The sequence below is a fragment of the Besnoitia besnoiti genome, chromosome I (assembly GCF_002563875.1).
Source record: "Besnoitia besnoiti strain Bb-Ger1 chromosome I, whole genome shotgun sequence".
In the NCBI taxonomy this organism is placed as follows: Eukaryota; Apicomplexa; class Conoidasida; order Eucoccidiorida; family Sarcocystidae; genus Besnoitia; species Besnoitia besnoiti.
In genome coordinates this window covers 3,238,206-3,248,275 of record NC_042356.1, presented here as the reverse complement: position 1 = coordinate 3,248,275, position 10,070 = coordinate 3,238,206, and the positions used below count along the sequence as shown (strand labels likewise).

The window sequence follows — 10,070 nt, the reverse complement described above, 5'->3', positions numbered from 1 at the left end:
TTATACTCCACTACCAGGGACAGCCCCTGAGGATGGTGACTGAACATGCGAAGACGGCTCAAGAACATTTGTGTCCGCACCAAGCTGCCCCGACGAGACCCCTGAGACACCACAACTACCACCGGAACTCGGTGATGGCGGCTGGCAGTTATTCTCAGCTCTCCTGTCTTTTGTATCGCCGCCTCTGGACTGCTGCTTGCTGGTGGTGTGCTGCGAAGACTTTTCTTTCATATCGTCATTGTCTCTCCAGCGGCCTTGCGCACGAGCGGCCTCCTTCCGACGGTAGTCCTGATTTTGGTGCCGCGCAGCCCCCAAGGTACTCGAGACTTCAGTTTTTGCTTTCGTCCCCCCAACCGCCCGCACGTCATCCGCCAGCAGGTTACCGTCTCGTCGTCTTTTCTTTACCGACATCTCGTGGCGCTCTGCACAATCTCTTTTCTTTGCTTTGACTTTCGGTTCCTCCTGCGACAGCTCCACGGAATACGCGCACTGGTCAGCGAACACGGGAAGGTAATCCTCGAAGGCGTCTGTGTAAACGGCGAAATCCGCAGCAGACACGGGAGGGCCAAGCCGCAGTCCCCGCTCCCACGTCGGGGCTATCACCGCCGAACAGGACTTCACCGTGTTCTCTTCATTCTCGCCTTTACGTCGCACGTCTTCTTCGGCCTCTGCAACAGGTTCTGAATTCAAACCTCTCCCTGCGTCGACGGACCTCTCTCGGAAAGGACCCTCAAGTGCCGAAGCAGTCTGTCCTAACGGCGCCACTGACGTTTCCTCAGGGGCCGCCTCGCTCTCTCGGTGTTTTACGCCTTCTGCCTGCTGAGAACTGGTCAGCACGGTCTGTGCGTCGCCGCCTGCAGCGGGTGCACTCGACGCACACGCAGGCTGCTGGGACGCCTTCTCGACTCTATTTCCAGATCCGCCAACGGCCTCTAATCGGCTATCCTCCAACGCAGCGTGATCCCCTTGGCCAGCTCGTCCGTCACAGCGGGGGCCCGTCTCGGGTGGATTCCGGACAACCGTATCCAGTCCTTGTCCGCCCCGGTTGTAAATGCAGCCCAGCACGTGCTGCGGGATAGCGTAGATATGGGGTGCGGCGTGCTCTTCTACCTGTTGGAGCAGCGCCAACGAATTGCGAAGCAACTCCAGAGAGGCAATCGACGCAGCGATACGCTGCTGAAATGATGCAATAAGGTGCTCCAGACGACTAACGGACATCGCAAAGAGTGCTCGAGCTGCGAAGGGGACAGCGGCCTTGAAGCTGCAAACAAGAACGCAGGCTTCCGCATACAACTGCCCTGCCAAGCGAGAACCGACGTCAACTCACAACACGGACACGGCACCACCACCCGCATTGAGCTCCAAGCGAATGCCTGCAACTCCAAACGGTGGTCCTGATTTTCCTACAGCGAGATCCTCTAACCGCAGCCGCGCTGACGTCGTATCGCTGGTATGGAGTTGTCTATGCTATACGACTGTCGCAGCACGAAACCAGTCCGCGTGACGTGCCAAGTGCCGGAAAACGCAGGAAGCCAATTCGCCGGAGGATCTCAAAGTCTGGTCGCGCAGACATAACTCTCCCCTCCCTGGGCCCCGACCTCTGAGCCTCGAAGGGATGCGCCACGTGGCGTGCACTTCGTTGAGCAAATTGGTGGGAACACGACAGACTATGCTGCGCAGAACGACGGGGTGAAACCGGGTCCATAAAGGGCGTGTGGCGCGTCTCGTGTACCGCTGAACCTCTGACGATGCTTATATTCGCGTCTTCGTCTGTACGACCGCCGCCATACCACTCCTGGAACGTACCTACGAGACCGGACTCCCATCCCATCTTATCACCTGCCTACATATTCTACGCCCTCGCCTTCCCGCCGACCCCCTGTCGCATTCCCCCTGACACGCACACACACACGTGCTGCGGCTGTGCCGTCAGCCCGCCAAGACAACTCGCACGACCAGTGGACCCGGCAGGCCTGCCACGCCTATTACGCGCCAGTAGTGGCTATCCCGATGTCCTCACCTTCGAAAGTCCCTTCCGCGCCACGCCTCAAGAGGCAGCAGTTTCCTGGCGGCGAGGGCTGTGAGTTGCTCGTGCTGCTGTTCGCTGAGCGCAGCTTCGAAGGCGCGTGGCAAAGCTGCGACAAGCAACGGGACTTCCTCTTCGCGTTCCAGACGCCGACTGCCCTTCCCACTCGCCAGCTGTCGTTCCTCCACCGCTCCGATCTCCTGCAGCAGCGCCTGCGCCGCCTGAATGAGATGCTCGACTTCCAGTTGGTCTTCTGCGAGCTGCGCCCCGCCAAGTGACGGCATACTGGGCAGGTAACGCGCTTCGGCTACCCATGGACTCGTCCTCTGACCGCGCACACCTCCTGCGGCGATTATCAAAGCCGCTGAAGACTCCGGAGGCACGCCATTCGCAGAAGCCCCAGCACGCGCTTCCTTCGTGCGTGTATTCTCCCCGCTAGCATGCTCCCCCCCCGCAGCCAACGACGCGAGATCAGCCGCTGACGATGTCGGCGACGTTTGGTTACAACTGCTTTCGTCTAATAAGAGCTCTGGCTTCTGCACGTCCGTATTGCCAACTGGCTCCTCGGAACCCTCCGAACCAGTGGCCTGATTCGACGGGATCTGAAATGTCCCGCGTTCCTTTGTCGCTGCGACGATCGCGGCCTCGCTGCTATCGCCATATTGACTCAAAGGCTTCAGTCCGGCCGCGGCTGCCAAATTTGATGCAACTGCGTACTGCGGAAAATAGCCCAGATTACGCCGGAAATGCTGGTTGGAGAATTCCTCAGGGAACATTGAAAAGAAAAACAAATTGGTGTGCAAGTCGCATGCCCCTGACATTTGAGCCTGCAGCCGCCGCTCGACTTCGTCCATCTGATTCAGCTGCTTGTAGAGGCGCGCAGCGATGTGCTGCCTTGTGTACCAGTACGCGAGAAACCCGCTGACAGTCATATCCTCCAAGAAAGCGTACCACGGTGGGTGAGGGGAATCCACTTGTCTGCTGTTTCCTCCAGAATACCTCACTTCCGTCGCGTCACCAGTCTCTGATTTATCCCTATTGAGACCGCTCGATGCCAGGTTGCCCTCCTTCTCAGATGATCCTGAACGCGATTGACTGGCACAGCGAGCGTCCTCGCCTGTCTGAGCCACGACCGTGGAGCCTGCGCAACCTTCGGCAGAGGGGCTACAGGCGGGATCACAATCGAGAAGCCGCTTAACAGAAGCAGGGTCCACGTCGCTCGGCAGATAGGCAGGCGAAAGTTTCCTCTGATACAGCCTCACACGGCGGGTTGCCGTCAGCGCTCCAGCGATACCAGGGGGCCATACCATGAAGTTGCGGCGTTTTGTGCTGGCTTCGACTTCCCCCTCCGCAGCCGTTGAGACTCCCCCTCGCAACCCGCTCTCGCGCTGTACCTGCTCCTGGTGTCTCAGAAGAAGTTCATGGTTCACACTGCGTTGCAGCTGCTTCAAGGATTCAAACGAAGCTGACAGGCGGCCATCGCCTTCCTGAGTCACCTGCCCCGAGCAGCCGGGCCTCGGAAAACGCCCAGCGATCTGCGGTACCTGGGCGCTGAGTGAACCTGCGCCAGCAGCATCCGCGATCGCTCCTGCGGGATGAATCAGACCCCTCCTGCCGCCTCCGGCTTCCCTCGCGAAGCCTCCCGCCACACTCTGACTCTTCTGGAGGAACTTGTCACGCGTCTTCCCTGTGGCGCGAGAAGGAATAATAACGGGAGGGCGCAGGAAACGTGAGCGTGCTGCTAGCGACTTTGCGGAGGCACTTCCGCTCACTCGGTAGGCGGCGGTTTCGGCAACAGCGCCGGGTGTCCCCCCGGACAGTCCCTGCACGCCCGAAAAGTCGCTTCTGGGCTCCAAACTCGCGCTCGGGCTCCCAGCCGCTGCAGATCCGGAAGTCGCTCCAGCAGGTGCAGGCAAGGCAACACGTAGAGCTGGGAGAGTCGACACCGATGCCTCTGGAACGCCGCCCGCCCCTGCGGGGTTCAGGAGGCTCTGAGCCGCGGCACCCACGCGCGGGTGCTGTAACTGCATGGCCAACTGCGCACTGGCTTCAGCACCCGAAGCCGCTCCTGGCACATGCATCGCTGCGTCCCGAAGCCCCGCCGCACTTCGACTCGCAGCCAAAATGGAAGACAAGTCCTGCTCAGGCTGCTGGACGGGAGCAGCGGAAGCCCCAGCCACACCCCCTGCAAGGGGTGCGGGTCGCCCGGAGGCGGCGGTGCCCGGGGGCACCCCACCGGGGCCCAGGGTCCCCATTAGCAGTTTCCCGAGGCCGTGCAGGGATTCGCCCTGAAGCCTTATGCGCTCAAGCAATTGCTGAACAGCCACCTGTTGCGCGTTCACCCTCTGGGGCGCCGCCCCGGCGCTAGGAAACTGCGTGTGCACGTATGGGTGCGGCTGGAACGGCGCATCTCTCGCAGATCCCTGCAGCAAGGCAGTCGAAAGCGACGCTGTGAGAGAGAGCCTAGCAGCCTCCGGACTTGCGAAGGCCGTCAGCGCGGCGCCTGGACTGGGCCCGACGGACTGAGACGCCTGCCGGCCTGCAAACGACGGCTTGAGGCTCGCCAGTGCGTCGGCTCCACTAAGAGTAGGCCCCACGGGCGTCCCACTACTCGGCTGCGTTGGAGGGAGGGCAGCAGACACCGGCGCCAGGGCTGGGACACTGCCGCCTACGGCGCCGACTCCGCGAGAGCGTGCGTCATCTTCCGCAGACGACACCGAAGACATAGACACGGGGGAGTAGCTCTGGTGCGGAAAAAGAGGCGAAGCTCGAAGACTAGTCGCTGCGCCGGGATGGACCGGGGGGGGGCGAGACGGCAGATGTAGGCCCCCCGACCCGCCAGCAGCTTGAAACTGGAAGGGAAATTGAGTTTGCGGCGGAGTTGGCGACGGCTGTCCTCCAGGCAAGACTCCGACGCCAGCGGCGTGAAGGCGAACGTCGCTGGCGAGTCCCTGTGCGCTTCTCTCAGCAACACACTGAAGCGCGCCTGCCGCCGCAGGAGAAGCGCCGCCTGGCTGCTGAGGCTGGAGCTGCTGTCGCCGCTGAAGCTCGTGCAACTGCCTCAACCCCTCACGCTGCAAATCCGCGAGAGAAAGCTGTTGTGCAGCCGGCGCACCAGCGACGGCGGCGCCTGCAAGCCCCAGCTGAACCGCCTGGGGGCCAGGCATAGCTTGCTGGGATGCCGACCCCTGCCAACTTGCTGCCTGGAACGCGTGAGTCTGAAGAAACGGGGATGAAGGAGGCTGCTGAGCGTGCTCTCCTTGGTTCTCCGGAGCAAGGCCAGCTGCCGCCGCCGCCGGACCATTCGCTCCGCTGCTGCCGTCTGGCATCTCTCACAGGCTCGAAGTCAAAGGAGGAAACGCTGCATCGCCTCTGGCTGGAAGATCGCCCCCCCAGATGTGCAGTCTCTAGGCCGAAAGAAAGCTGCGCCCTGACACGCACTTGAAACCGTTTTTCTGGCACGATGCCACCAGCCTTGCTCCACCATACTAGTTCCTCCTTCCCGGCGTTCAGCTGCAGCCCATGCACAGATCAACTCAGCGAACGCAGACTTGGTGGCGAATAACAAGCTAACACGTTCATTTCTGCGGTCATGAAATGTGACCAGTCAGGGTCAGTCAGGATGAAGAGCCGGCACGTGAACACTGAGGAAAAGCCAGCGTCCCCAGGCAGACAGGCACGCACTTGTCTGAATTCTAGAGGGAGCGAGCGATGCTCATCCACGTGGGATTTAAAAGCCTCCCCAAAGCAAACCTAACCCTACACATCTACCATCACAAAAGAGACGGCACCCACAAAATATGCTACCCAGCCCTACTCGTGTACGCCGCTGGAAGGCATGGTAGCCTTTGAGTACTGTTTTGTCCCGATTTAAAGAAGTTTCAGCAACACGGAGGAGTGAAGCGCTGCGAGGCAGTCGCGGAGCCCGAGAACGGCGGTAAAGAGAGCTGCAACTACGTGCTAACGTCCTTCGTCCGCGAACAAGATGCATAAGAGCATCTAGAGACAGCGAAAAGTACTCTCGCTATAAATCTGGGAACATCGACATCACATATATCATTGAAACTCGCGACAGCTGAAGCATGCAACAGAGCAGGAAAATACAGCCCTTGGTGCAAGTGACTGGCGCTGCCAAATTAAGGCTGAGCAGACATGAAACCAAGACGAAAAACCGACAAGAAGCAGCAATGGACACACAAACAGCCTTCTGAAACGCTGCTCACATTTGCTTTAGAAGACTAAGAAGCGGCTGAACCCCCAGGGCTTTGCCGCTGGGCAACCGTGCCGCCGGCAGCCTCGGGGCACTGAACTCATTCAAACTCTCGCAGGGACAAACTCGAGGCAGAAGGTCACGAGCAGGATGTGCGAGGCGGACAAGGTCCCTGCTCGCCGGAGAATGGGCATTTTTTCGTCAGATCCGCCTAACACTTGAAGCAGAGGGAGCAAATACATGACAGAGACTCACAAGTAACACAAACACTGCATTTGGGGAATCGACTCGCGAAATGCCGCAGACGTGTCTGGCTGAACGGCCTCCTCAATGCACCGGGACAGCTAGCGCGAAGGGCACGCAGGGAGCTGAGAAATGCGCGAGACAAACTAGTCTGGGGCGAGTCAGACGGAGACTTGACGTCGCTGTTCAGTCCTTCTTTTTTCTCTCGTGAACTGGGAGAGATCAAGTCGCCTGTGAGACGTATATCTGGCGCCCCTTTCAATCGAACGCCCGAACTTCAACGGCGGCGCGCGGGTCTCACGCCTCAACGGGGGGAAAGTACAGCGCGTCTAAAATGACCGTTGGTTTTCTGAGTCTCCTCAGAAAAGCCGCTCGGGGCACTTCGACTGAATTCCCTCCGCTACATTGTTCCAGTTGGTTTTTTCTCTCTTCGGCTGCACCGTAGGGCGTCTTTCTTGACTGCTTCGTGGCTCCATCCGCCTCCCGGCGACTCATCGCTGGCTGGAGGACCGGGACTCCCGGGCTGCAGCCCTTCTTTTTTCCGCGAATCGCTCGTGGGCTGCGTTTCCGCACTGCAAGCAACTTTACAGGCTGTGCGGGTTAGTGAGCGTTACTTCTATGCATCGCCGGTCTGCGCCCGCATCCGTGCATCCGTCCGTGGCAGGACAGCTGCAGACGCTGGCGTATCGATGATGTGTCGGGCCCAGGTTGCAAGATGGGAGATTGCAGAGGATCTCTGTGTCTGGGATACCTTTCTCTGATGCTTCTGCCTATGCGCAGGTGCAGCCTACGGATATCTCTCTATCTTTCGGTTTTTGATAGTTAGCGTCTAGGGTTACCATGGGAATGGGTCCTGTCGCCGGGCATGGATGGAACGAGAAAGTGGGGCGACCAGTCGTTGCGAATTTGAGGCAGGGCGCCACCTCGTGATGATAAAGCGCAGCTTCTTCCTAGCTGATGGAGACAGTACTGGCTACCACGGGCGGCAGCTGCCCAGCACGGGTGTGAACCGGAGGGGCTCACGTCTGTGGCGCTGTACCAGCAGGCACCGATGGGAGTCGCGTAACGAGAAGCATGTTTGGTCTGTTTTTCCGGGGGATCTACGGTCGAGGCTCTTCTTTTCGTGCCACGTTCGCTCAGGTCGATGTTGCCCTAGTTGTCCGACGGGCCGTCATTCCATGGTTATCGCGCATTAGCCAAACACATGGCAAGCGACGACAAGAGAAGCCGCGCGCGGTCGGCGCTCAGCCGAGCCCGTGCGCGGCTCTCGACCCTTTCCGCCTTTCGTCAGGCTGCGGAAAACTACGAGATGTGAGAGACACACGCGACTTTCTTTTCAGGCAGGCAGTCTTTGGCTTCGTAAGGGAGCTCTGTGTATCGAAAGTCCATTCACACGTAGCTGCCAAACGGCTCTCCTGTGCGTCCGCGAAGTGCCCTCAACATTCATATCTTCACGCGGCAGAACTTGCTTACCTACCTCCATCTGGCGAGTGTGGTGTACCTGGTCGAGCCGGAATTGCTGTACAATTCTGGAAGGCCTGAAGACCAAGTAGTGTGTTCTGTTTGTCGGCACTCAGGATGAATAGCAAGTTCTTCGGCTACGATACCGCCGCAGTGCGGCAGGATAGTCTTCGAAGGCAGCTCAGCGATCCCTCAGTTGGCGTAGGTCGTGAACAGTCGCCGGTGATCTAAACTCTCACCTCACTGGTCACACCTGCCGTGTGCGCGCCGCTGCCATCGAATTTGGCGAGTCTGGGACAGGCAGTGAGTGAACCTCGATATGCGCTGGTGCAGAGGTGCGCGTCCGCTGCCTTCAAGCTAAGTGTACTTACGAACCGCAGGAATATATCTTGGTGCGCTCTTCCGACTCGTCTCCCCCGGCACGGGTACACAATTATGCGTAATTTAGAGATGTGCAGTTTTTAGTCTGTCTTATGGCGTTATTGCGTGTGTTCTTGCAGAAAGAGCCGGCTGAGTCCCGGATGACGGCTGAGGAAGAGGCGTTTGCTAAACAGCACGGCAATAAACGATACATTAGTCGTGGTCTGCTTGGGGAGCCCCCCCCGTTCGCTCGAAACTCTCGAGTACGTCTCTCGTCTCCACCTGACCCACTAGGAACTGTGGTTTGTATGGCCTCACGTGGTATCTGCTGTCTGCGCCCGAACGGTTGCCGTCGGTAGACGCGACACTGCGTTTGCCATGGCGCCTGCCGCGTGCGCACGATGAGGACTAGAGATGGGCTATGGCCTCGGCTAGAGTGACTTTCAGTGTAGGATAATGACGGTGGCATGGTGCCAGGGATGCATACATGCGGATGGCGCTATAGTCCACCATTTGCGTCGGCAAGACATTTTGAGCCGTCCCACGTCCGGCGTCGGTTGTCTCCAACCCTGTTGTGGCCAGGGAGTAACCGTTCGGTCAGGAGGCGTGCATCTGAACGAGTTCTCAAGAATCAAGATGGCGGATTTACGCACTGCATGTGCTCTTTCGCTTCTGGAAGCCGACATGAATCATTACCGACACCTTTATTACGAAGAACGGCGAAACCAACAGGTCCAGGGAAGGCTCAAGTTCTTTGTGGCACCGCCGACAAACAGCACTATACCCGATCTCTGGCTCCTCGACCACTCGGCCGTGCTCGAGAATATTCCACCGCCGCCGCCGGAGGACCTGGAGATTGATCGCGAGCTTGCCATGCTTCCTGATCTCCGGCAGGTCAGTTCGTGTTGCCGAAGGGGGGAGACTTTTGTGCAGACGCACGACGTTGTCATTTTTGCTCAAGACTCAAGAGGAACCTTGGACGCACAGCTGTCCTCAGCTACATAGACCGGAGAGTAGATTCACATCTTCCGGATCATTCACTCGTCGCAGCCTCCGTGCACTGCTTCCCTTACCGGACTTTCACGGCGTGGCACGCCGCCGTGGCGTTTCCCGTACGGTTCGTGTGTGTGGAGTGGCATGTCGTCGCGTATTGACCCCAACGCGACAAATCAGATGCTTGGCTCCAGCTAAAGTCCTCGGTTTTGGAACGTGGCGGCGGCCGAGCAGCATATTTAATATGCATGTCTGGTGCTTTCTTTTGCAGGCATTCGCTCTCATGCGGCAGCACCAGGTCGCCAAACTGCAGAAGCGCCGCGCGGTTGCGCCGCCAACTCCTGCTCCCGCGCCTGGAAGTACTGGGAAAGTTCCTCCAAGTGCTTTGCCTGGAAAAGGTGCTGCCGCGGCGTTGAAGGCCAACCAGGAGCAGAGGGTAGCCGAAGCATCGCAGCCTCCACCCGTCACCACGCCCGGGTCCTCCAAGGGTGCGCCTCCAGGTCCCCCAGGCGCTAAGAAGGGTCTAGGGCCTCCGAAGAAGAAGCCACCAGGTCCGCCGCCTGCCGCGAAGTAGGACGCTGTGGTGGTTTCAGGTGGAAGCACAGCTACTCAGGCTGCGGCGATGAATTGTCCTTCGGGAAGGTCACTTCAGAGGTGCTGCACGAACCTGCTGAACTGCTCGCCTTCACAGTCATGTGTTCGCTGTCATGAAGAAGTAACGCTCACGGTGTACAGCATTCTCAGTTTTTGCTGCCAGCGCAGTCACGTTGCCCCTCG

At 59.1% G+C, this 10,070-nt stretch overlaps 2 protein-coding genes across 2 annotated transcripts; one reads left to right on the top strand and one right to left on the bottom strand.

Annotated features, from left to right (window-relative positions):
- BESB_004830 (uncharacterized protein) lies at positions 1 to 5,355 on the bottom strand (the record flags this gene model as incomplete). The annotated part of the gene is made up of 2 exons (XM_029359238.1): positions 1 to 1,261; positions 2,021 to 5,355. The coding sequence occupies 2 exons, from the start codon at positions 5,353 to 5,355 to the stop codon at positions 1 to 3; spliced, it is 4,596 nt and encodes a 1,531-aa protein (XP_029222151.1).
- A 2,328-nt stretch (positions 5,356 to 7,683) lies between these two features.
- Positions 7,684 to 9,867, top strand: BESB_004820 (uncharacterized protein; the record flags this gene model as incomplete). The annotated part of the gene is made up of 5 exons (XM_029359237.1): positions 7,684 to 7,790; positions 8,057 to 8,141; positions 8,441 to 8,563; positions 8,883 to 9,194; positions 9,565 to 9,867. The coding sequence occupies 5 exons, from the start codon at positions 7,684 to 7,686 to the stop codon at positions 9,865 to 9,867; spliced, it is 930 nt and encodes a 309-aa protein (XP_029222150.1).
- Between the last annotated feature and the right edge of the window lie 203 nt (positions 9,868 to 10,070).